At 47.9% G+C, this 27,135-nt stretch overlaps 2 protein-coding genes across 3 annotated transcripts in view; one reads left to right on the forward strand and one right to left on the reverse strand.

The window, feature by feature from the left end:
- Window positions 1-9,497, reverse strand: part of SMC1B (structural maintenance of chromosomes 1B) — a 67,021-nt gene extending 57,524 nt beyond the window's left edge. For both annotated transcript variants that reach the window (XM_078076728.1, XM_036120571.2), the window contains exons 1-2: window positions 9,389-9,497; window positions 561-749 (exon numbers count right to left, since the gene is read on the reverse strand). In XM_078076728.1, the coding sequence (XP_077932854.1) occupies window positions 561-749; window positions 9,389-9,497 (298 nt within the window). The remainder of the gene's footprint in view (window positions 1-560; window positions 750-9,388) is intronic.
- A 151-nt stretch (window positions 9,498-9,648) lies between these two features.
- Window positions 9,649-26,776, forward strand: RIBC2 (RIB43A domain with coiled-coils 2). Its single transcript, XM_036120569.2, has 7 exons — window positions 9,649-9,937; window positions 10,759-10,840; window positions 13,702-14,046; window positions 17,136-17,254; window positions 19,757-19,984; window positions 24,481-24,647; window positions 26,677-26,776. Exons 1-7 carry the CDS (start codon window positions 9,824-9,826, stop codon window positions 26,753-26,755), a joined length of 1,134 nt encoding a protein of 377 aa, XP_035976462.2. The 5' UTR covers window positions 9,649-9,823; the 3' UTR covers window positions 26,756-26,776.
- Window positions 26,777-27,135: the final 359 nt, after the last annotated feature.

Consider the following 27,135-nt stretch of genomic DNA (forward strand, 5'->3'; position numbering starts at 1 on the left):
CAAAAACAAAAAAACAAAACCAAGACATGCCTATTTTATGGAGGCTCTATAAACTCTGAGCATATAGAAAAGATACACGTAAACAACTCTCAATCTTGCTTATTCAGGAAATGGGTTTATTCATGAAATCCCTGTTTACTGAATAATTACAAAATAAAATTCAAATATTTCACTCAAGTTGCTATTTGGTGGTAGAAAAACTTTCAATACAAACCAAAAATATACATATAATCAGCTCATCACTAAGAAAACTAGATACACATACCAAGAGAACCTCCTTCATTTTAACCTAATAACCAGGTAGAAAAATGCTATTTGACAGCAGGGAAATGTGAACAAATCCATCTGCTTAAAGAAGACTCTTAGTGGAGGATCAAACAGGTTCTATTACTTGCTTCTGAGATTTGCCATCTAAGACGGGGAAAAAACCCCAAATCACTAGTTTACTATGCTAGTGGAATAACAAATCACACCCTTCAAAAAAAGAAAAAAACAGATGATCTGATTTAACTTTTGAAAAATCAAATGACTCATAAGCAATTATCTACCAAAAAAAATACCTCGGATAATCCTTGTAAATGTTTTCTCTTCTCCACTTTCCTCCACATACACAATTTTCACACTTGCAAAAGAAGAGACAGGTCTTCCAATATGTGCTCCATGAATGAGTTCTTGAATATTTTTCACTCTTAAATTAGCTGTTTTCTCTCCCATTACAAAACTAAGTGCATCCATTATATTAGATTTTCCTGGGAAAGAAAAGAGAGAGGAAAAAGTTATTCCTTCTTAATAATAAAAAACCTTACCCAGAGTCAAATAAACCAGGCCACCAATGGAAGTGAAATATAGCCAATACACGTTTCAATAGTACTGCCTCGTCTATATTTAAGATGCATGTGCCTGAACAATTTTATGTAGATCACTGGTTTCTTCTATGCAGCTAGGGTAGAGTATTAAGTGGCCTAAATTTAAGGATCTAAATAAGGGGATCTAAACCCCAACCCTCTTCATCTCTGAATTTCAGTTATTCTCATTTTATGAATATTAACTATCACATACTTTTAGAAATGGCTAACTATATCCAAGATATTCCCACAGACAATAAGGTTGCTAGAATATTTACGATTGGTAGGAATTGGTGGTACAGAAAAGTTATACAGCAGGCCTGAGCCTTTTATTTTTATTTTTTTAAGATTTTTATTTATTTATTTGAGAGAGAGAGAACATGCAGGAGTGGGGGGAAGGGCAAGAGGGGAGGGAAAGGCAGAGGAAGTTCCTGTATCCTTTTGAATTAGTGTTTTTGTATTCTTTGGGTAAATACCCAGTAGTGTGATTACTGGATCACAGGCTAGTTCTATTTTTAACTTTTTGAGGAACCTCCATACTGTTTTCCACAGTGGCTGCACCAGTTTGCATTCCCACCAACGGTGCACGAGCGTTCCTTTTTCTCCACATCCTCACCAACACTTGTTATTTCTTGTGTTTTTGATCTTAGCCATTGTGGCAGGTGTGAGGTGATAGCTCATTATAGTTTTGATTTGCATTTCCCTGATGATGAGTGATGTGGAGCATCTTTTCATGTGTCTGTTGGCCATCTGTGTGTCTTCTTTGGAGAAATATTTGTTCATGTTGTCTGCCCATTTTTTAATTGGATTATTTGCTTTTTGGGTGTTGAGTTCTATAACTTCTTTATATATTTTGGATACTAACCCTTTATCTAAATCCATTCATCTTTTGAGCCAGCAATTCCACTTCCAGAAATCTACCTCCCTGATATATGTGTACAACTATACAATGGAAAATACATAGTTATGCAATTCATTATAGGTTTTTTCTAACAGAAAAAGATCAGAAACAACTCAAGTGTCTAGAAATTAAAGGAATACTTGAAATAACTGTGTAACAGCCACCCAATGGAGAATTACACAGCAGAAAGATGACAGAAGAGGATGTAATAAGTGAAAAAAAGAGTTTGTAACAGCATATATTGTAAAAAGCTAAATATAAACTTTGGCATAAAGAACTGAGGGGCTAGAAATAACAATACATATATATTTGCTTGCATTTGCAAAAAGGGATACTGAAAGTTAATTAAGAAATGGTCATTTAGGGGCGCCTGGGTGGCTCAATGATTAAGCGACTGCCTTCGGCTCAGGTCATGATCCTGGGGTCCTGGGATCGAGCCCCACATCAGGCTCTCTGCTCCGCGGGAAGCCTGTTTCTCCCTCTCCTGCTGCCCCTGCTTGTGTTCCCTCTCTCGCTGCCCCTGCTTGTGTTCCCTTCTCTCGCTGTGTCTCTCTCTGTCAAACAAATAAATAAAATCTTAAAAAAAAAAAATTTTGGATAGCAAATGCACTAATTTCTTTGACATTGGCTGTAACAATATTTTTCTAGATAGGTTCCCTGAAGCAAGGGAAATAAAAGCAAAAATAAACCACTGGGACTACATCAAAATAAAAAGCTTCTGCATGGCAAAGAAAATAATCAACAAAACTAAAAGACAACCTACTGAATAGAAGATATTTGCAAATGACATATGCAATAAAGGATTAGTTTCTAAAATAAAGAAGTTATAGAACTCAACACCCAAAAAGCAAATAATCCAATTAAAAAATGGGCAGACAACATGAACAGATATTTCTCCAAAGAAGACACACAGATGGCCAACAGACACATGAAAAGATGCTCCACATCACTCATCATCAGGGAAATGCAAAACAAAACTATAATGAGCTATCACCTCACACCTGCCACAACGGCTAAGATCAAAAACACAAGAAATAACAAGTGTTGGTGAGGATGTGGAGAAAAAGGAACCCTCGTGCACCGTTGGTGGGAATGCAAACTGGTGCAGCCACTGTGGAAAACAGTATGGAGGTTCCTCAAAAAGTTAAAAATAGAACTAGCCTGTGATCCAGTAATCACACTACTGGGTATTTACCCAAAGAATACAAAAACACTAATTCAAAAGGATACAGGTACCCCGAAGTTTATAGCAGCATTATTTACAATAGCAAAGATACGGAAGCAGCCTAAGTGTCCATCAACTGATGAATGGATAAAGAAGATGGGGTATGTATATACAGTGCAGTATTAGTCATTAAAAATCTTGCCATTTGCAACATCATGGATGGAGCTAGAGAATATAATGCTAAGCGAAGTCATTCAGTCAGAGAAAGAAAAATACCATGATTTCACTCATGTGGAATTTAAGAAACAAAACAAAAGGGAAAAAAGAGAGAGGCAAATCAAGAAACAGATCAAAAAAAGAAAAAGAAAAAGAAACAGATACTTAAGTATAGAGAACAAACTGATGGTCACCAGACGGAAGGTGGTGGGGGGAAGGGTGAAAGAGACGATGGGGATTAAAGAGTACACTTATCATGCTGAGCACTGAGTAATGTATAGAATTGTTGAATCACTATATTGTATACCTGAAACTAATATAACACTGTATGTTAACTATATTGGAATTAAAGTTGAAAACTTAATAAAATTTAAAAAAACATTTGGGTAAATGGTGGATAAGGAACATTTGTCTAATGTCAAAGTAACACTAGTAACACTAGGACACTAGACTAGTTAGAACGGAAAAACTAATTGTACAGCGGAGTTATCACTGTCACCACCCTAATCCAGGGGTCAATCTTAGCACCACTAGTGGTAAAACAAATAGATATTATGTGATGTAATACAGTGTGAAGTATACAACATCACCTATGATGGAGTCTAATCAAAAATGTTTAATTTGAACCCATCAACCTTTTAGGTATTGAATTTTTTCAAATGCTTTTTCCTCATCTATCAAGAAATAAAATGGGGGCACCTGCGTGGCTCAGTTGGTTGGACGACTGCCTTCGTCTCAGGTCATGATCCTGGAGTCCCGGGATCAAGTCCCACATCGGGCTCCCTGCTCAGCAGGGAGTCTGCTTCTCCCTCTGACCCTCCCCCCTCTCATGCTCTTTCTCTCTCAAATAAATAAATAAATAAATAAATAAATAAATAAATAAATAAAATCTTAAAAAAAAAAAGAAATAAAATGGATCTTTTTTCTTGTGGGAACAGATGAAGATTACTGAGATAACAGTGTGGCACATGGATTAAAGTAGGGTAAGACCAAAGGTTGGGAACTCAGCTAAAAGATTACTACATTAATCCAAGGAAGAAATGATGAGAGCCTGAAACTGTGATAGTAGTGGGAATAGAGGGAAGAGGACAAGATTATTAAGGTGGTAGAATTGGCTCAGATTGGTAATGTTCTGGGTGTGACAGGGAGAATTTATAAGGATGAAGGAGAATTCATTTAGTTGGCAGCCATACGGAACTTGGAACTCTGGGAGAAAAGCAATCTGAAGTCCAAGGAACAGCAAATGCTAAGACTGTGAAACAGAAATAAGATTGGTCTATGTAAGGAAGGCAAAAAAAAAAAAAAAGCATTTCTGACTAGAGCATAGTAAATATGGGGGAAGAGAATATTAGAGAAGAGAAATACACAGGGGCCAGATTATAAAGGGTTCTGTGGATCATGGTAAGAAATACTGGATTTTATTCCAAGTGTAGGTAGGGGAAAGCCACTGGAGAGTTTTAAGCTGGGCAGTGCTCAGATTTATAGATTTACTTTTTTAGTTTGTTTTTTTAACTGCTCAATCTGATGCTGTGAGAATGAATTGCAAAGAGACAAGAAAGCAAGCCGAGGGACATGTTAGGAAGTCATAGCAATAGTCCAAATGAGAGCTCTAGCAGCTTTGACTGAGTGATAGCAGTGAAAAGTGGCAAGAAACAACTGGATTCAGGATGTATTTCAGACGTAGAGTTATTAGGATTTACAGAAGATTAGATGAGGGATGTGGGGTGTAGAAGGAGGAATAAAGAATTACTCTAGGTATCTGGTCTGAATGAATGAGTAAATGGTGCCCCTTACTGAGTAGGTAAGACCTTGGAAGAAACAAGTTTGGGCGAAGTAGGGGAGAGGAAATTTACTATTCTTTCTGATTATAGTATTTTTTTTAAGATTTTATTTTTAAGTAATCTCTATGCCCAAAATGGGGCCTGAACTCAACAGAGCCAGCCAGGCACCGCTGATTATTTCACATGTCTACTATAAATAGCCAAAAAAAAATGCTGAATATTATAGCCCTAGATATATAATTTTGAAAGTCAGCAGCATAAGGATGGTATTTGAAGCTATGGGACTGAATAAGATCACCTGGGAAAAGAACATAGGGTAGACACAGACAGAGAATATATTTCCAGGGGGTGGGAGGACTCCAGTGCTTAAGAGACCCAGGGGAGAAGCAGCCAATAACTGAAGGCTTGCCAGTGAAACAGGAGAAAACCTAGTTGGATACAAAGTCAGAAGAGCAAAGAGGCTCAAGGGAGAGATGAAATGTGACCTGCCATGCAACCTAGACAGCAACAGCTTCCCTTGACCAACTTCTTTAAAAACAACCCCAGCATTTCTGATTCCCCTCCCGTTTCTATTTTTCTTCTTAATACTTAACACTTTAATATTCTATATACTTCTCATATTTTGCTGTCTGTCTCTGTGCACTTGAACGTAAGTTCTATATGGGAAGGGATTTTTATCTGTTTACTGATGAGAACAGTGCATGGCACATACTAGGCATTCCATTATTTTTAAACGAATGAAATAGCACTGATAAGTCAAACAGGATGAGAAAGGAAATTGGCCATTGACTCTTACAAGATGTAGGTCAAAGGTGACCTAGGTAAGTGTTATTTCAGTGGAGCTTGGGACTGAAAACTGAATCAAGAGCACTGAGGATGGTTCAGAGTTTTTTTGTACTGATAAAATGGGGCAACAGCCTAAAAAGACAGTGAAGTTCAAGGGCTTTTCCCCAAGCATTTCATTATAAAATTTTCAAACACATAAGAAAGTTGAAAGAATTTCATAGTAAACACCCATATATTTACCACTAAATTCTACAATTAACATTGTACTATACTTTCTTTTCATATAACTATCCATCCTCTATGTCATAAGAGTGTTAATAAGGCATGTATTATTGCTAATGAAAATTATCCAGTAAGGGAGGAAGATACAATCCAAAAGAGAATGATAATCACAGAAGCAAAGAACTGAGGAGGGAGCAGGATGTAAATCACAAGTGGAGAGGATAGCCTTAGACTCAGGCACACTTATGGAACTTCCCTGCTAAATAGTCCCTGCTTCAAAGTCTATTTCTTCCATAAAGTTAAATATATCACCCTGGCAAGTACTTACCCTAGGATTCCAACATTATACACCGCTGCTCCCCTACACATGCACTACATTCTTGACAATTTGGGCTATTAACTGTCCCACAAATAGACTCACAAATCTCTAGAAAAATATTCTTTACTCTTTGGGCCAGCTCAAATGGTAAGTCCTTTAGAAAACTTTTCCTTATCTTTACCTCTTCCTGTCCATACCTCCCTAAATCAGATCTAGAATTTTCCTTGCTTAAAGTTCCATAAACAGTGTTATCGGGACTTCTATTTCAATAAGTGTGTCATTTTCTTATACTCCCAATGCCTCGGGAGCAGAAGCTGTCTTATTATACGTATCTTCTTCTGCTTCTAATACTATATATACACAAAAACTATTTGCTAAATTTGAGTGGAAAACATCAAGGTTAAGATTAAAGATGAAATTTTCCCACTACCTACAAAAAAACCAACATTAGATTTACTAAAAACAAACGAGAACATGTCAACTTTTGACAGGTGGTAGCAATAAGAAATTATTACAAAAAGAATGACAACTAGCTAAATTGAAGTTTAAGAGAGTGAGTATAACAGAAAATTATCAGTTGGTTTAATAAAATCTACCTAAATGGGTAATTCTGTAAGATTTTTAAAAAGGTGATTTATGAACAAGTATTCAAATGAATATAAATGAATATCACCCATTAAATTAGTCATGGATTAGTATTATACTGAGTTTTGGCCATCGTATAGAAGGAGAATGTGAATAGCCCATGCAAAATTCAGCAGTAAGTAAACCAGAAATTGTTGTGGAGAGATGATATTAAAGGTAATGCTGAAATAATCCATGACTGGCTTTGTATGGTTCTAAGTAAAGTCTCTGGGTTACCAGTGATTCTCAGGAGGGGAATGGGGCTTCCAGGGCATGTGGGACAAGAGGAAGTTGTAAAGGCATTTCCACGATAACCTTAAGATATATTGTTAATCACGATATGTATTGTTGAATTAAGAAAAGAAATAAGATTATTTTGAAACTTACGTTTGGCACTAGTTTAAAAAAGGTCAAAACACCACTTTATCCGGATCTTGAACGGCAGTGAGCAAGTAATTTAGGCTGACTGCAGTATAAGACTTTACCCAAATACTCATTCAAAATATTACACTGTTGGAAGTACAAAATATAATTGAGCAACTCTTCACATAATCACCAGTTAAAAAGTGAAAATCAACTGATGGTGGGCCTACTAACCTGATAAATGAGTGGATATACTCATTGTATACTTACCCTTACTTTTTTCAATGTCTTTTTGACAACAGAATCAATCTGGCCTGAGAGCGGCACAAAGATTTGAGTTAGGAAAAATCTCCAAGTAACTATCATTTTAGGCCCTCCACCTGCTGGGGTCATTACATCTATGGATCTTACCACAGTGCGGTAGGGAGCCTGGCCAGGCCTGAACTCAAGTCCAGGCTCTGCCCTTCCTGGGTGACCTTGGAGAGTCATCTGACCCCTATGAACCTCAGTTGCCTATACTACAAAATGGGATAACACCCACTTATGAGCACTGAAATAGGGATGCCAGTAACTTGGTAAAAGCTCCACGAATGCCGTTATTATTACAAAATTCCTGTGTAGAAGGTTCCTTGAATCCAAACAGTTAAGGCTCCTTAAAACCAATTATTTCCTTCAGCTCTCTCTCCCTTAATCTTTGGATGAGAACAGGAAGGGGGTGGAGAGGAAAGGCGCAGCAAGACGGAGTCACCCCTGTCAAGCAGGGGCCTGTGTCAGGCAATGAGGTAGCAGGTAAGAGCACTGCAGCTAAGACCAGATGTCACCTGGACCAGCACCAGCTCAGGACACACTCAGAACTGACGACCAGCAGGAACAAAGGAGGTTGCAAAGGCCTAAGACTGATTAAATCCCTTTAAAAAGAGGATTTGTGCAGCAGTGTCAGACTCCGCAGACACTGGCCCCTCTGACCACCTCAAAAAGGCAGAGGGGGAAGGCCCCGCCCGACGGACCTTCCAAAGGAACCGAGATCCTTCACCGCTTGAACGTAAGCAGTAAGTGCCCAGCACCGACCCTGACTGAGGCCTTCCTCAACCGGGACTCACAGACTCACTCCAGGGTGGGCAGGTCAACTTCCTACCTGCGGTTCTGTCTTGTTTTTTGTGACTAGTCTTGGGCTTCGCTAGTGTAAGCAGCCAAGTTAAACCCGCGGTGAACTGTCACTGAGTTTGGGCTCCTGAACCGGCTTTATAATTATGTCAACCATGCTCACGACAAGAGGTGACTAGGGCTCAGGGCTGGAGAAGAAACTCCCAAAGCACTGGGAGCCCGAGAGCAAAGGGGGGGAGGGCCCTGGTCAAACCTGGGGTTGGGCGTGGAGGTGGAGGGTCGCGGCCCAGAGCAGAGGGCAAGGTGGGCACCTGGCGGTGGAGGGCTGAGTACAGGGGGGCGGGGGCCAAGGTCAGGGCCCAGGCGCCAGAGGGCCGGGGGCCGGGCAGCTGAAGGTGAGGGGCCGGCGGCGGAGGGGGAGGGGAGGCACGTGGCGGCAGCGCCGGGCGCCGGAGGGCTGGGGCGGAGGCCGAGGGTCGGGGTCTCGGTCTGGGCCCTGGAAGGCCGGGGGCCAGGCTGGAGGCCGAGGGTCAGTGGGCGAAGGTGGGCGCCTGCGGGCTGGGCAGAGGACAAGGGTAGGCACCCGGCGGCGGGGATGAGGGCCGGGGGGCCGAGGGGGACGGTGAGGCGGTAAAGGGCTGCGGACGGGGGGCGGAGGACGGGGGGCGGGCTCTGGGCAGCGGAGAACGAGCACGGGCAGCCGGCGGCGCGGGCAGAGGGTGGAGAGTCGGGCTCCAGGTGCCGAGGGTCGGGGGGAGGGGGTCAGGGTCTGGGGTGCGGGCTGCGGAGGGCGGGGGCTGGGGGCAGAGGGCCGGGGGCCGGAGGACGAGCCTGGGCAGCCGGCGGCGAGGGCCGAGGCTGAGGGTCGGGTCCCGAGGAGAGGGGGAGGGGCCAGGTCCGGCGGCGGAGGGCGGGTCGGGGCCGTGGGGTGGGAGTGGGGCTGCCGGAGGCCCGCGGGCAGCAACCGCCTCAGCCCCGCACGCGAGGCCTCCCTCACGTCCCCTGTGGCAAAATGCGGCCTGGACGAGCCGGGCGGGCAGAGGCGTTCGGGGTCCCAGTTACCGGAGCCATTGGGGCCAATGATGCAGGTGAACCTCCTGAAAGGGCCGATGACTTGGCGGCCCCGCCACGACTTAAAGTTCTCCACGAGCAACAGCTCCAGGTGGCCCATGGCTGCGCCGTCGGCGCCTCAAGCCGCTTCCTCACACGCCGGCAGGAAAAGCGCGGGAAGGGCTTCGCGGCGTCTCGCGAGAGGAGAGCGAGAACCCAGCGGGCGCCGCGCCGTTCCTAAGCAACCGGTCTGTTTACGTCTCCGAGGAAACCGGTCTCCGCGCCTTTGGCCAGGTCGCAGAAAGCCCGACAAAAAGCTTGCGAAGCCAGCGCGGATTGCAGGGGAACCACCCTCGCTTAGGCTACGGCTGGTTTTATTTTTGTCTTTTTCCTTTTTCATCTCGCATGCCTTAAAAACCCCTTAGGGTTTCTTCTCAACTTCCAGCCATGGAGCTAGCTCAGCCCAGGGACCTGGAGCAGTACTTGGCTCTGGGCAAGAGGAGGCATAACGAGTTGTGCAGGCAGAAACGGATCTTCAACGCCAGGGACAGGATCATCGGGGTGAGGTCCCCGGGCCGGGAGGGCGTGTGCAGGGGGGTGGCGAGGGAGGCGGGCGGCGGGACAGCGGAGGCGAACGCCTGCAGTGAAACCGCTGATGCGGGCACAGCGGCAAACAGCACGAGGTGTGCTGGGGAAGGCCGGTTCGTTGTACTGACTGCTGACGCCGGGCAAGACCTTCGCGGACCCGATACTGCACCCTCTCACCTGCGGGGCAGGCAAATGGAGCCCTGCGGCGGGCAGGGAGGGGGCTTGCCTGCCCTGAGTGGCTCAACAGAGACCTGAGCGTGGGTCCCCTTTCTCTGAGCCAGATTTTCTACACTGCCAGGGACTCCTTCCAGTCTGTCCATCTGACAAATGCCGGTGGCGTTCCTCTTTTGTGGCAAGCCTGAGCTGGTGCCAGGAAATGGGGAATATGGCAAACCCTGCCTGACCTTGCAGAGTTCGTGACCCACGGAGGAGAGGAGAGGCAAGCATTAAAATGGCCACATTAACATGCAGTGGAATCAGTGCTGTGAGGGAGGGGAGCACAGGGTGTCAGGGGAGCACAGACTGGGGCCAGGAAAGGAAATCAGAGAGGGCTTCCCAGAGGAGGTGTTGCCTAAGCTGTGTTCTGAAGATATCTATTGACTAAGAGAAAGGGAGAAGGAAGCTCTGGGGACAGGCTGAAGAACCAACTATAAGCAAAGGCATCCAGGTATGAGAAGACCTGAAGTGTACCTAAGACAACAGTGGAACAAGGCTTAAAAAAGATAAGTAGGATTGTCATCGATGGACTAAAATTATCTGGCTGTAACTTGTCTCCCCTTTTTTTCCATTCCTAGGGAGACACAGAAGCCTGGGATGTTCAGGTTCATGACCAGAAGATAAAAGAAGCAACTGAAAAAGCTAGACATGAAACTTTTGGTGAGCATTTCCTGAAGCCTCCCTAGCAGTTTAGGGCCGTGTACCTCTCGACCCAGTCCTCATGTCTTCAAATACGTAAAACTTGTCATTTTCACACTCCTCCTCCTTTTAAAATTTCATAGTTGCTTGTGTTTAAGTAACTTAATGTGTTGATTCTTTCTCTCTTAAAGGGAAGACAGATATTGAATTCTATGTGGGTTGTAGGAAATATATTTTGAGGGTAAATATACATTTTATTAGTTTTCTTTGAAAACTGGTTATGAAAAACCCTAAACACACACCATTCTCTGCCCAAAAGTTCCAGACCCTCTCCTGGGGACCACTGCTTGCACTAAATGACACACACACAATCTCAACTCACAGCCCTGTGCTGACTCGGAGCTAGATATGATAGCGTGGTGGCTCTGAGATAAAAATTTCAAATAGAATTCATTTTCCCACATCAGGTGCGACAATTCCAGCTTATCTTTTTCAAAGCACCATAGGATTTTTAAATTTTTTAAAAGATATATTCATTTATTTGAAAGAGAGAGCAGGGGGAGGGGCAGAGGGAGAGAATCTCAAGCAGACTCCACGCCCAGTGTGGAGCCCAACTGGGGGTTCAATCTCATGACCCTGAGATCATGACCTGAGCCCAAATCAAGAGTCAGACGCTCAACTGACTGAGCCACCCAGGCGCCCCTATAAGGATTTTTTTTAAATGGAAAAAAGCAGATGCAAAATTGTATAAACCATGGGCTATCAACTAAATGTTAAAATATATTTTAAAAAAATAAGCTTAGAAAAAGACAGAAAGAAAATATACCAAAATGTAAGCAGTGGTGATGTTGGAATGATAGAATATGAGTGAAGTTTATTTTCTTCTCTAGTTTCTGAACAGTTCACCTTTTTTTTATGTTATGTTTAAAAATAATTCAAACTTACAAGAACAATACGACAGGACATACATACCTACTACCCCCTTAGATGTTAATATTTTGCCAAACTGGCTTTAGATATCTTATTTTAAGAATTCTTTTTGAGAATTAAATTCTATATATGTATGTATGTATGTGTATCTATAGCTATAGATAGATAAATGCTATAATGTATATATAAAATGTATAAATGTTTAAATGTATACATAAATATATATAAACCCTACATATGTGTATGTATAGTTATAGATAGATAGAGCTCTCCCCCACCTCATCGTCCCTCCTCCTCCCTCCTCAGACAGATACATCATTTCCATGCATGTTTCTTGTAATATTGTACTATTTATATACATATTCATGATGATATAAAAATTTTTGTGTGTGTTTTAAGATACAATTTTGTGTGGGTGTTTTAAAATTTCACCTAAATCTTACATAAATACATCGAATGGATCCTTTTGCAACTTTTTTTATTCAACATATTTTTAAAATTAATCAGTCATGGGGTGCCTGGGTGGCTCAGTCAGTTCAGTGACCGACTCTTGATTTTGGCTCCTCGCTCAACAGGGAGTCTGCTTCTCTTCCTCTCCCTCTGCCCCTCCCCCCCCCCACTTGCACAGTCTCTCTCTCTCAAATAAATAAAATCTTAAAAAAAAAATAAAATTAGGGATGCCTGGGTGGCTCAGTCGGTTAAGCATCTGCCTTTGCCTCAAATCATGATCTCCAGGTCCTGGGATTGAGTGCCGAGTTGGGCTCCTTGCTTGGCAGGGAGTCTGCTTCTCCCTCTGCCTGCTGCTTCCCCTGCTTGTGCTCTCTCTCTCTCTGACAAATAAATAAATAAAATCTTAAAAAAAATAAATCAGTGACCTACATTTAGAATGTTCTTTTTAATTATCTTATGATATTTTGTTATATGAATTAACCACAATTTCTTTATTCATTCCCCTCCTGATGGCTGATTTAGATTTTTTCCAAACAATGCTGCAATGACTATCCATGTATTATGTCCCTAGTGTACGTAGGTGAGAGATACCTAGAAGTAGAAATGGTAGGTCATTGGGTGTGCATGTTTTCAATTTTATGGGATATTTATTGGCAAATTGCTTTCCAAAGTTATAAGTGTACCAAGTTGCACTCTCCCAAGCAGTGAATGAGAAATCTTGTTTCCTTACTACCCTTACTAATGTCCTTACTAATATATGCTATTATTAGCATTTTAAATATTTTGCTAATTTATCAGATGGTTCCCATCTTGTAAGGCCAGTCATCTTTTCTCAGAAGGCTTTTGATCATTCAGGTTTCTTTATAGTGATTTGCCTGATCCTATTCTTGGCCTACTTTTTGCTTTGGTTGTTTGGTGGGTTGTTTTGTTTTGTTTTGAGAGAGTGCATGCATGAGGAGGGGGAGGGGCAGAGGGAGAGGGAGAACCTTAAACAGGCTTCACATGGAGCACAGAGCCTGACTTGCATCGTGATCAGTCACGACCTGAGCTGAAATCAAGAGTCCGTTGCTTAACCAACTGCGCCACCCAGGCGTCCCTGTTTGGTTTTTTTAAACTGATTTGTAGGGACTCTTTACATATTCAGAATACTGATTCTTTGATGGCTGTGTTACCTTTTCAGAGGCTTATATTACTTTAGAATCACTAAAAATTATTATTATTATTATTTTTTAAGATTTTATTTATTTGTTTGACAGAGAGAGACACAGCGAGAGAGGGAACACAAGCAGGGGGAGTGGGAGAGGGAGAAGCAGGCTTCCCGCTGAGCAGGGAGCCCGATGTGGGGCTCGATCCCAGGACCCTGGGACCATGACCTGAGCCGAAGGCAGACGCTTAACGACTGAGCCACCCAGGCACCCCAACTAAAAATTATTTTTTAAAGCGGATTCAAATTTATTTTTTCTCAGAACCTTAATCTTACGGATATGCTCTATTTCTTCCAGCTGCTGAAATGAGGCAAAATGACAAAATCACGTGCATATTGGAAGGCCGGGAAAGGCGAGATAAGAGAAGGCTCTGTAAAGCCATCAGTGACTTCCAGCAGCACTTCCAGAGGCCAGAAACGCGCCGTGAATTTGACCTATCAGACCCCCTAGCCCTTAGGAAAGATCTTCCAGCTAGGCAGTTGGATAATGATATTCGGAATACAGTATCAGGAATGCAGAGATTCATGGGAGAGGATTTAAACTTCTGCGAGAGGAAGAAATTCCAGGAGGAACAAAACAGGGAATGGTCCTTGCAACAGCAGAGGGAGTGGGAGAAAGCCCGCGCCCACCAGAGATGTGCAGGTAATGCAACAAGAAGGACAAACTGGTCTCAGTACTTTCTTCAACAGATCGGCCCCCTGGTCTTTTCCCCCGCTTCATTTTTGTCTCTTAAGTCCTACTAATGTGCTGTGTTGGCCAGAGTCAGTCTGCATTCTAGGATTTGAATATCTTCAGTCACATGTCAGTTGTGCAGGGGACCGGCTCTGAGCTTGCACTCTGAGCCCGGGCTCCCGCGGGGTGCTGGGGCACACAATACCTTGGAATGCACCCTGCCCTTGGGGTGCTCACAGTCTGCTGGGAAGACATTGGGGAATACACGGGTGCAGCCGGGTCGTCTCAGGGCTGTGCTAGATGTCCCTGCAGGGTCTGAGGGGTGTGGCCGAGGGCACCCTGGTCACATGTCCTCAGCAGGACCCTCTGGGCCCAGGATCCTCTCCGACAGAGCCTCCACGGCAGGAAACAGCCTCTCTCCTGGAGGGCGCTGCAAGGCCAGCGCATCCTGCTGGCACTCCGGTGGCCAGCATTTCTGCTTTACCAGGGCCTCTGCGTGGGGACTCCCAGCAGCTTCTGATCTCTGGCGACTTCTCGTGCCAGGAAGACGCTGTAACGGAGAGGACAGTGTCACGGCTCTCGTGCACGTGCCGGCGGGGTGACAGGACACAGAAGTGCTTTGGTGAAGACCAAACAGGAGCTGTGACAGGGAGTGAGGCCCCCTCACACCCTCCCAACTCCCCCAACCCCAGCCTTGCCTCTCTGGTGGTTTCCCTGAAGCCTCCCTGGGCAGCTCGCCCTCCTCCCAGCACCCCTCCCCTCTCCTCTCCTCTTCTCTTCTCTTCTCTTCTCTTCTCTTCTCTTCTCTTCTCTTCTCTTCTCTTCTCTTCTCTCTCCTCTCCTCTCCTCTCCTCTCCTCTCCTCTCCTCTCCTCTCCTCTCCTCTTCTCCTCTCTTCTCCTCTCTTCTCACTCTGCTCTCCAGGAGTGATGTCTCCCCAGATGGCCCACCCCCACCAGACTTCTGCCCTCGCCCTGCCCCGAACCTGCCTGGCCACCGTCACCAGGACCTCCACGCTGCCCCACCCAAGCTCGGTTTTCAGACCTCTCCTTCATCTGCAGCCTGTGCCATCGTGGATTACCTCCTCCTCCTGGGAATACTCCCTTCGACTGGCTTCCAGGACACACCCTCAGTCCCATGCTCCTCCCCAGGCCCTTTGCTGTTTTCTCCTCTCCTTCCAAACCTCCAGATGTTGTTGCTCACCAGGGCCCTCTGCACCTCTCCTCTCTCAACCACGCTTGTTCTCTTGGTGATCTTAGCTTGTCTCATGGGTTTAAATACCACCCATAGGCCATCATTGCCCATATTTACATCTCCAGCCTGGACTCTTCCCTGAATTCAGATGCATACATCCAGTCACCTCCCGACGTCTATCTGCTCTTAGGTGTCTAATAAATTATCCAAGGCAATACAAGACTCACTGACCTTCCCCCCAAAGCTGACCTTCCACCTCTGTCAATGGGAACTCCACTGTTCGAGTTGCTCAGGCCCCAACCCCAAGCATCTTGATTCCTTCCTTTCTCTCAAATGCCACATCCAGTCCAGCGGCAAATCATCTCAAACTGCAACTACCTCCCTCCAGCTCCACCATGACCATCCTGGACCAAGCTATCAACATCACTCTGTGGGATTATTGCAATAGCCTCTAAGTGGTCTCCCTGCTTCTGCCCTTGTCCCTCTGTAATCTCTTCTCAATCCAGTGACCAGAATGAACCTGCAAAAAATTAAGCTAGATCTTTTGCTCAAAACCTTCCAATAGCTTCTCATTTCACTCAGAATAAAAAACAGATTCATTTCAAGGACCAATAAGGTTTTCACAGTCTGGACTGATCTCCTCCCACACTGCCTTTCATTCATCCCACCCTTGCCACCCTGGCTTCCTCACTTAGAATGTTAAGTGTGTCAGACTCACTTCTGCCTCAGGGCCTTTGTACCAACTCTTTCCTCTGCCTGGAAACATTTCCCTATATATCTGCATATCCTGCCCCTTATCCTTCTACAGGTCTTTGCTGAAATGCCATCTTATCAGAGAGGTCTCCTCCGACCACTATTTTAAATGGCAACCCTGTACCCTCCCCCATCCCCACACTCTCTTATCCACTTCTCCATAGCACTGATTACTGACATGCTGTATGGTTATGTATTTGTCATCCCTCTCCCTAGTAACCTATCCCAAGCTCAATGAAGGCAGGAGATTTTGTCTGTTTTTTTCACTGCTCGATCTTTAATTCTTGGCACATAGATACCTGTTGAAAAATGCATTCATAGGCCGTTAAAAAAATCTCACCCACTTCCCAGGTTTCCATGTCTGGCTGAGAGCTTTTATCTCAGCATTGGTCTTGCTCCTTGAACTGCCCCCTGGACATATCCCCAGGCACCTCAGAACATTCTGGAAAGTAACCCTGAATTTCTCTCTGGCTCTGCTCTTCCCTCCACCCTCCTCCCTTCAGTGAATGACACCTCCATCCCTAGTCAAACCGCAAACCTGGGAGTCCTCCTTGAGCCACTCTTGTCTCCAGGCCACCCTCAACTCCCATCCTTCTACCTCCTGTGTATATTTGGAACTGTCCATTTCTCCCATCCCTGCTGTCACCATGGTGATCCAAGCCACCGCCTTTTTGTTCACCTGGAGGGACCATGCCGAGGGCTTTCTAATTGTCCTTCATTTTCTTTCTTGTCCCCTCCAGTCTATTCTCAACATAGCAGTCAGAGCGCTACTTTTTAAACAGTGTCAAGCTGGACAGTGTCACCCCCACTCCCTCCATTCCAGCTTAAAACCCTCCAGTGGCTTCCCATTACGTATGGAATAAAATCCTCGGCTCCCCCTGGCAGAGCTCCCTTGCCCATTGTGAGGATGACTGATCAGTGCCCCAGCCCAAGACCACAGCCAACATCAGCAATCCCCGGTGGTAATGCTAACACCCCGTGCCTGCACCCAAGAGCTTTACCTGAATCCCCTGCTCTGTGGATGAGGGCAGGGTAAGAAGAGATGCTCTGCGTGCCTGGGAAGGAGCTCGGGGTGGGCACGCAAGGTTTGACTGCGTTTTGCTTCCTTTTCAGAGGACCTCTACTTGAAGACAAGGCTGCAGTTTGATGAAAGAGCCAAGCATTTACAGAATCTGGAAAGCGCCACCAGAAAGGCAGTGTGCACAGCTGTGAAAGAATTCAACAAGAGCCAGGTACACCCCAGCCTCCGTCTTGGGGGTGAGGACACGCACAGGGCCACCTCCCCGGGGGTGCCTCAGCCTCCTGTGCCCAGCTCAGCCCTTCACTGGCTCACACCACACCCCGACAGAGCCCTGCCGGGGCTGCCCAGTTACAGAGATGAATGGACCCAGTCCCTGCTCCTGAGCTCTGAATCGGGGTGTGAAATTCAACAGAACTAGTCATGTGAGCCTGGGGTGTGGGGGTGGGGCCTCAGTTGACCCTCTAAACCTCAGAGTCTTCTCCAATACCGAGGACTATGACATCTACCTAAACAGATGCCACCTAGCACTGCTCTGACAACTTGTTTTGGTTTCACTTCCTCTCTATCACCTCTCAGAGCTCTGATCCTTACGGAGAACAGGTCCACGGGTGCTCATTAACAGGAGCAATTATTATGGTGATGATTAACACAAACTCCTGGCGGCTCCTGACACCTCCCTCCTCTCTAAACTCTGTAGGGCCTCCTTCCAAACATTCCTCCTCACCTGGCCATTCCCTGTTCTCTATTCCTTTTGTTAATTAGATGCCCCTCCCCCCCCGATTTTCTTTTCAAAAGCGATTATACTTCCTGGATGGGATGGGGGCCACCCCCGATTCATTTAGCCCACGAGCTGGTTGACCAGAACTATGGTCTGTGAAGTAGGGTGAGCAGATGATGCACCAGAGAGTGGGAAGGGAATAGGAGAATCCTGCCTCCAGTATTTATTTTTAACCTCATCATTTTAAATCCCCACGTTAGTGTGTGTGTGTGTGTGTGTGTGTGTGTGTGTGTGTGTATTATGAAGTACATGCTATTTGTATGGTCTAATAGTATCACATTGTGAACTAAAGATATTGGAGACACAAGCTCAAAAATGTCCTACTGGTGGGACATTTATGTCATCCAAAAATCCTGGTGAGGCCGGACCAGAGACCAGAGAGAATGTTGGTTTTCAGTGGGGCAGGAAGGGGAGGGATTGTGGAGGTCTGAGGAGGGCGCACTGCCAGGGTTGGGGGGGCGGAGCCCAAGGACAGACCAAGGCCCCTGGAGCCCAGGTCACAACCAGCAGCCTGCAGGAGATCCTAGACATCACCTGGTCCTTGCCCTTCATTTTGCAGACAACGCCTAAGAGGAGAGGTCATTTGCTCCCAGCCCTGCAGAGAATTCCTGGCGGATGGGGCTCTTGATTCTCAGTGTACTGTGACTGCTCATCCATTCTTTATTCGCTCAGTTCTCTCAACAGGTTATTTATTAGCCCTCTTTCTGGGGACTGTTTTTGTTTTGTTTTCTGGAAACCATGTTGCTGCACTAGTTGATGTATTTATTCATTCAGTGACATTTTTAGTGAGCACCTACAACGTGCTGGCACTCTCGGCTCCCCCAACTCCTCACGTGCACACCGCGAGGCGACACCATGGAAAATGCCCCCCGTTCGGGGGAAAGCCCCCTGTGGCTTCTGCAGCTCAGTTCCTGACTAGAAACAGGCTTTGTCCATTAGCCTGGAATATTAATGCAAAGGTCTAAGTAATTGTCCTCAGGAGCAAATCCGAAGCAGGTCAGTCCAACTCAGCAGAGGAGGCACACATTGGAGAGTCTCCCTCGGGGAGGTGAGGCCTGCTCCTTTTGTTAAACGTGTGTTGTGGTGTCAGGGTTAGGGGCAGGCCCTGGGGCCCAGCTGGGCAGGGACAAGACCAGGCTCTTGTCTGCCGCCCTGGAAAAGCCAACCAAGTGCCTCAGTTTTGTCATCTGCAGAGTGGGGATGATGATGACACCCACCTATGCCAGTCAGGAGTAGGCTAACTCATGCTGGTGTGGGTGGGAAACACTTCCCAAATCTCAGTCTTGGCGCGCCTGGGCAGCTGAGTCGGTTGAGTGTCCAACTCTTGATTTCGGCTCGGGTCATGATCTCAGGGTCCTGGGATCAAGCCCCACATTGGGCTCCATACTCAGTGGGGAGTCTGCATGAAATTCTCTCTCTCCCTCTGCCTCCTGCTTGTGCACGCATGCTCTCTCTCTAAAATAAATAAATAAATCTTAAAAAAAAAAAAAAAAAGAAGTCACCACTGTTGTGAATCACTCTGTTGGGGGTTCTTTGTGGCCCATAGCAATCCCGGGGTGACCAGGGCCATTGGGAGGGGCACAGAGCCTTGCCCTGAGGTGAGTGAGGCCAAGCCAATGGGAGATGGTGGCCTAACCTGGGGAGATGGCTCCCGGCTTTGGCAAATTAGTGCAAACACCTGCAGTTCTTACACACACAACCAGCAGGTGGGGATTCCCTCAGCCCAGCCCACATGCCCATCGTCATCAAGGCAGCCTGGGTCCAAGGGCCTCCCCACATCCATGCCTGACGAGTCTTCTGCCCCCACCCCACCTGTCCCATGTGCACGTTAGCAAACTCTTCCAAGTCAAGGGCTCCCAGCGAGATGTGCCCACCTGTGCCTCAATCCCCATGGGGTCACTCAGGGCATCTTCCTTAATGTCTTCCCACGTGCAGGCCACCGAGTCACTGGAAAGGAAAATTCGAGAGAAAAAACAGGAACAAGAAGACAACCTGGCTGAGATCTCCAACCTGCTGCGTGGGGACCTGCTCTCGGAGAACCCACACCAGGCAGCCAGCTCCTTTGGGCCCCACCGCGTGGTCCCCGACCGCTGGAAGGGCATGACCCAGGAGCAGCTGGAGCAGATCCGCCTGGTTCAGAGGCAGCAAGTCCAGGAGAAGCTGGTACCCACCCCCTCCCCTCCTCACAGAGCCCGCACACGTAGCCCTGGGCCACCCTCCTGCTGCCTTCCTCCAGCATCGGGTTATAGCTGCTGCCGTACTCGTCCCTAGAAGAAGCCCTCAAGGAGTTTCTGTTCTGGGTCGGGGGCACGGGGAGACAAGAGTCAAATAACCCCACACATGGGTGATGTGCTTGGGTGGACGTAAGGCTGGGCCAAGGGGATGGAGGATTTGGGGCTTGAGGGGGGTCACCAGGAGACTAGGAAGTGATATTGGAACAAAGACTTGAAGAAGGGGAGGGAGTGAGCCACGCAAATATCTGGGGAACGACCACCAGGCAGGGTGAGATTCAAGGGCAAAGGCCTTGAGGCAGGACCAGCTCAACCTGTTCAGGGAAGAGTGAGGAGCCAGGTGGCTGGAGGTGGAGGGAGGACAAGGACAGGAGGAGGTCTGGGTGGTGGAAGGTCAAGGTCCTGGCAGTCCACGGGGAAGACTTGGCTTTTTCTGTGACTGATGGGAAGCTCTGGAGGGTTTTGAGCAGAGGAGTGACATGCTCTGACTTACATTTCGCAGGATCCCTCTCGCAGCTGTGTTGAGGAAGGACTGCATTGGGGTGTGGGGGAGAGGGATCACTGGGGAGGCTGTTGCAGTGGTCAAGGTGAGAGATGGCGCTGGCTGGGTCCAGGGCACTGGCAGCGAGGGTGCTGAGAAATGGTCAGATTCTGGATCTATTCTGAAAGTAGAGAAGACAGGATTGGTTGAAGGGTTGGGTGTGGCATATGAGACCCAGAGGAGGTAAGGATTACTCCACACCTTCTGTCCTGAGCAGTGAGAAGGATGGAGTTGGCATTTACTGAGATAGGATGATGATGGGAGGAGCAGGTTGGTAGGTGGAGTAGAAGTCACAAGTGCAACTTTGGATATGTTATGTGTGCAGTGCCTATTAGACATCTATATCTGTTAGGATTCTGTGCCTGATCATGGCAGAAAACCCTGACTAACAGCATCTTAAATAAAATAGAATTAAATTAGAATATAGAATAAATAGAATAAATTAAATAAAACCCCCTCTCTTGCATGGAGACCAAATCCTTAGGAAGATAGTCCAGGGCTGGTATGGCAACTCCATGGTCATTGACTAATGTTTTGCCATCCTTGGCACCTGGCTCCCACTTCCTAGTGCAAACTGGCTGCTTGAGCTCCAGCCATCACATGCATATTCCACCTAGCAGGAAGAGTGCTCACTTCGGCAGCACATATACCATCTAACAGGAAGAAGGAATGAGGAAGAACACTCTAAGGACACTTCTCAAAAGTTTCATGGGACACTTCCACTTAAATTCCCTTGGATAACACTTAGTCACAGGGTTGCCCCAAATTGTAAAGAAGATCGGGAAATGTAGTGTTTATTCCAGGCCGTAAGGTGCTGGCAGTTGTTTTATTAAGGAAGAAAAAAAATGGCTACCGGAAGACAAGTAATATTTTCTGCCATGACGTCCCAGTAAAGCCAGCAGCTGGAGTTCAGAACGAGGTCCGGGCTGGAGACAGAGGCAGAGAGAGATGGCCACACAGACAGTGTTTAAGGCAGTGAACCTGGCTGAGGTGAGTGAAGACAGAAGGGGTCTGAGGACTGAGTCACGGGACAGCCCACACCCCCACCATCGTTTAGGGAGAGTGAAGGGGCTGGAGAAGGGAAGCCAGGGAGGGAGGAGGGGCCCAGCAGGGGAGCCCCTGGGTCCGACAGTGCCACTGGGCTGCTGGCTGAACACTGGATCCAGGTGGCAGTCCCTGGCGCCTCCCTCTGGAACATCCTTGGAGGAGGGGCGGGGGAGACAGAAGGCCACAGGCAGGAAGGAAGTGGAGACCACAGGTGCAGACAACCCTTCCAAAGTGTTTTGCTCTAAAGGGTGCAGGGAAAGGGGGTGGTAGCTGGTGGGGACACGGGGTCAAGAGAGAGGTTTTGGCTTTCTGATTATAGAAGTAACAGCATACTTGTCATTCCACGAAGACAACACAGTAGAGAGGGGGACATTGACACCAGCAGGGACTTGCTGGAGCCCATGGCCCGGGTGGCAGATGCACAAGGCCCTGGCAGCACTAGCTGAGGCTTGGGGAGCCCAGGCTGATCATCCTTGGCCGTGGGCGTGGGGCATGTTGGCGGGGCAGCATGTGGAGCCCCTATTTCCTGGGGAAACAGGAAGGGAGGCCAGCAGCTGAGGTGGAGGGGGTCCAGTTGGGGGTTTGGGGATGGAGAACGGGGTGCTAATGGTCATCTAGGAGAGCCGGAAAGGAACGGCCTAGGGGAAGAGGGCAGGATGGCCAGGCAGAGCCGGGGACCCCCTGGAGGCTGAAGGTCATGAACTTGAAGTATCCCCAGTGAGCGTGGTCAGGTGCCCTGGCCACGCTCAGCTGTAAGGGGTCCATGCTCAGGGCCTGCTCGCAAGTCTGACCAAGTGAGAGTTTCAAGGGCACCAAGGGTGTCTGCCAGGGGGTGTCAGCCATGGACGTTGGGCTGAGCAAGGAGGGACATGAAGACGCAAAGAGTGCCGGGACTAGGAAGTGTGCAGTCAGTGGGTAGGAGGGCCCGGCATGGGGTGAGGGATGGAATAACTGTTGAAATCAGGGGACTGGAGAGTGGGTGGAAGAGGCAGATCAGAATGGTGGAGATGAGGACCCTTGAAGATGGTGACCCTAGGGAGGCTGGCATTCTTGGTAATGACAAGGTGGGGGCAGAAGTCCTCAAAGTGGGGTCTCTGGACCAGCAGCATCAGCATTGCCTAGGACCTTGGGAGAAATGCAGATTCTCAGGCCCCGCCCCAGCCTCCTGAACCAGAAACCCTGGAGCGGGGCCCAGAGTCTGTGGCTAGGAAAGCCCCCCCCCAGGGGTGCTGATGCCTGTTGGAGTTCGAGGGTCACTGGTAGGCTGTGCCCAGGGGGTGACAGCTGACGGGTTGGCTCTAGGTCTTTGGAGAGGAGAGGGACTGGCTGAGAAGCCAGGGAAAGGAAAGTTCTCAGGCCTGCAGGGTGGGCGGGGCTGCCCCAGGGTCAGCAGATGACCACCTCGGGTGGGATGGCAGGTGCCTCCGTCAGGTGAGTACAGGGGGAGGGGCAGCAGCCTGGCTCAGGGAATGAGGAGCAGGTGGGACATCTCCCCTGCCTGGTCTCCTCCAGGCCCAGAAGGTCAAGTGTGTGGGAGTGGGAGTGGGGGGCAGCCAAGGCTGAGGCAGGGAAGTAGCCCAATGTGGGAAGAGCTCCGAAGTTGGCATCAGGTGCAGGGAATGTTGGTCCCCCTTGGAAGGCCCTGCTCTGTCCTTCTCTCCTGCGATTCAGCTCAACTATCTGGCAGGGGAGGTTGACCATCTGTCCGGAAAGCAGCAGCATCTTTGTAGAAAATGAAGACAGAAAAACACAGAGGGGAAAAACACCTACAATATGTCTCACCACTCATAAATACTCCCCATGCCCCCCGGTGCCCTTCCCTCCTGCCGCCTCTTTCATGTAGGGAGACGGTTTGAAAAACGGAGATCATGCAAAGAATAGTTAGGTTGCCTGTCTCTGAGTCCGGGGCAAGTATGTCCCCATGGCACTCTCTATTCTTCATGAAAGCATCTTGTGTCATGACTCAGGGCAGCTGTGAGCAGCCTCATTTTACAGGAAAGGAAACTGAGGTTTAGACAGGCAAAATGACTCACCCTGCAGGTGACAAAACCAGGTGCTAGCCTCGGCTTAGTCCCTGGGTGGGGGGCCGGGGCCTCTGCCAGCCCGTCTGTGCCTGGTGGTCTGCTGACCCAGGACTGCGGGGCCACTGGACACTCTAGCCCTGCTCATCGGGTCGCCGGGAACCCTGCCCTGAAACCCATGGAGTGGAAGGAGGCGTACTCGTCCTCAGACCCAGCCCCACCTGCTTTTGCTTCCTTTTGCCTGTAGAAGGGTGAGCTGACAAAGTAATTTATACTCAGGATGGCTGATAAAACTACTCAGGTTTCGGGGAGTGGCTCCTTCCCTCTGCATTCATCCAGTTGCCTCTTCGAAGGCTCAGTGGTTTTTATAGAGGGGTCTGGAAGGCAATGGGGAATGAGCTGAGATGCAGAAATTCACCCCCAAGATCATGAGCCCATTGTCGGGTAGGGCTGTTGCTTCCGTATGTTCTAGAAGCGACCGGGTGATCCCAGTGTTCGGCAGCACGCCCCACTGGTGGCGTCCGGGGTGGGAGGCCCTGCCTTCGGAGCCCTGGGCTGGCCGCTGCTGTCCCTGCAGGCCTCAGAGGGCCGGCTGCCACCTTCCAAGTGTGGGAAGCACCTGGGCCGCCCGGAATGATGGCAGGTGGGGGTGGTCTCCTCTGATTTCCCGCACGATGTTGCTCACCTACCTGCCCCCCACCACCCGCCCGAGCCTCAGTTTCCCTAGCTGTAAGATGAGAGGCCGATTCTCCTGACGATCCCCTGGATCTCTTCTGGGTCTGGGGCCAGGTGGTGGTGAGTCACCTCTCCTCCCTCCAGAGGCTTCAGGAGGAAGAGCGGCAGCGAGACGCGGACTGGGACCGTCGGAGGGTACAGACGGCGCGCGCCGCTCTGCTCAGGGAGCGGTGGCAGCAGCGGCAGCAGCGAGACCTGTGCCGGGCTCTGGCCTGCAGCAACCTCGGCCTGGCCAAGGAGCAGCGTGCGCAGTGAGGGCCTGGGGGCGCGGGGAGGAGGGCTTGGGGTGGGGGAGCAGGCAGCACGTGGGACTGGGGATCCGGCTGAGTCGTGGGGACGGTCAGAGCAGGCCGTGTGGGCCCACCCTCCCTGAGTCCTTCCCACCCAGAGGCCCAGGGCCCGGGCCGTGGATCTCCCTGGGGGCCCCCTAGCAGCCGTGGCTTGGGCGGCACAGCCCCCCGGTATAGAATTCAAACAGGAAGGGGAGAAGGGCTGAGAGCCACAGGCCAGAAATTAAGGGCTTGGAAACCACTGGTCCCGGCACTGGCCAGATGACCCACTCTGGGAGGTGCTTGTGGGGACACTAGTGACCCCCAGTGGCTCAGACGTGGCGGCTGGTGATGGAGTACACAGAGGGCACGGGAGCCCCAGGGGACGGCACTGCGTGAACCTGGGGGAGTCGGAGGGCTTTTCCCAGGAGGCTGCGTGGCTCAGACATGGTGGGAGGATGGTGGCAGCTACCCAGTGCAGCGAGGGGTCTCCCGGGCTGCCCAGGGCCAGCTGGAGTCTCTTCGCCATACTGACAGACCCCAAGAGCTGTTCGCAGTTCCGCCTACAGAAGACGTCAAATGCAGATCCGTTGGTGAACTTGTTGTTAAAAAACACATTATTTACTTATTTACCTGTCTGTTCATCAAGCTCTTGGCTTGAACTTGGCAGAGACCCACCGGTATGTTCTGCAATCAGGTGTCTGTTTCCCAGTGGGTCCACTGTTGGCCGGTCACTTCTGTTGGGGGCCCCAAAGAAGCAGTAGAGACGATCTGAGGGGAGTCAGATGGGATGAACAAATGTCTTTACAGCCACGCTATATATGTGGTACATACATGTGTGTGTATTGCATACATGCATGTATGTGTGTACAGTGTATTCATGTATGTGCGTACAGTGTATTCATGTATGTGTGTGTAGTGTATTCATGTGTGTGTAGTGTATTCATGTATGCATACAGTGTATTCATGTATGTGTGCGTACAGTGTATTCATGTGTGTGCATACAGTGTATTCATGTATGTGTGTAGTGTATTCATGTATGTGTGTACAGTGTATTCATGTATGTGTGCGTACAGTGTATTCATGTGTGTGTACAGTGTATTCATGTGTGTGCGTAGTGTATTCATGTATGTGCGCGTACAGTGTATTCATGTATGTGTGTGTACAGTGTATTCATGTATGTGTGTACAGTGTATTCATGTATGTGTGTGTACAGTGTATGCACGTATGTGTGCGTACAGTGTATTCATGTATGTGTGTACAGTGTATTCATGTATGTGCGTGTACAGTGTATTCATGTATGTGCGTACAGTGTATTCATGTATGTGTGCGTACAGTGTATTCATGTATGTGTGCGTACAGTGTATTCATGTATGTGCGTAGTGTATTCATGCATGTGCATACAGTGTATTCATGTATGTGTGTGCACAGTGTATTCATGTATGTGTGTACAGTGTATTCATGTATGTGTGTGTAGTGTATTCATGTATGTGCGCGTACAGTGTATTCATGTATGTGTGCATACAGTGTATTCATGTATGTGCGTGCACAGTGTATTCATGTATGTGTGTACAGTGTATTCATGTATGTGTGTGTAGTGTATTCATGTATGTGTGTACAGTGTATTCATGTATGTGTGCGTAGTGTATTCATGCATGTGCATACAGTGTATTCATGTATGTGTGCGCACAGTGTATTCATGTATGTGTGTAGTGTATTCATGCATGTGTGTGTACAGTGTATTCATGTATGTGTGTACAGTGTATTCATGTATGTGTGTGTAGTGTATTCATGTATGTGTGTGTACAGTGTATTCATGTATGTGCGTACAGTGTATTCATGTATGTGTGTGTATAGTGTACAAATGTGTATATGTGTGTATATGTGTGTATAGCGTATATATGTACACATGTATGTATATATATGTGTAGATAGATATAGATTTAAAAAGTAGAATATTTAGGAAACCAGGCCTTTGCTGATTGTTTTTTTCTCCTTATTTTACTATCAGGAAAAAATATATGGAGGAAGTCTGTACAAATCAACCCACTGAAGATTATTTCACACAATTTAATACACAAAGTCGGTAATAATGAAAGAGAAACCGTTTATGCCTAAAAGGCAGTAGCTGTGAAGAGTCACATGTATTAAAAAAAGAAATCCACTCCGTGTCTCAGAGGTCCCCATCTCACTTTTCTCCCATGGACTAACACGCGTGGAACCTCTCTCTCCCTTGCACGTGTATGAGGACCATTAGTCTCTGTCCAGCTCCGCTCGGAGAGTGTCCCCGGGGTCGGCCATGGGGGCCGTGGGTGCAGGGATGGAGCAGACGCGGCCCTGCGGAGGACTATCCCAGAGAGAGTGGCGTTTGAGGGGGCCCGCGTCTCACTGAGCCCCCGGTGAGCCTGCTGTGAAGGCCAACACGAGCGCTCACTACATGCGAGGTGTTTGGAACAATCTGACCCTCACA

This window comes from Halichoerus grypus, chromosome 6 (genome assembly GCF_964656455.1).
Source record: "Halichoerus grypus chromosome 6, mHalGry1.hap1.1, whole genome shotgun sequence".
Taxonomy (NCBI): Eukaryota; Metazoa; Chordata; class Mammalia; order Carnivora; family Phocidae; genus Halichoerus; species Halichoerus grypus.

What these genes read in the sequence shown, in the direction of transcription:
- RIBC2 (XM_036120569.2), top strand. Translation starts at nt 9,824, where the DNA reads ATGGAGCTAGCTCAGCCCAGGGACCTGGAGCAGTACTTGGCTCTGGGC. An exon ending in CCAGGGACAGGATCATCGGG is followed by an intron (nt 9,938 to 10,758) that starts GTGAGGTCCCCG and finishes TTCCATTCCTAG; the next exon opens with GGAGACACAGAAGCCTGGGA. An exon ending in AAGAATTCAACAAGAGCCAG is followed by an intron (nt 17,255 to 19,756) that starts GTACACCCCAGC and finishes TCCCACGTGCAG; the next exon opens with GCCACCGAGTCACTGGAAAG.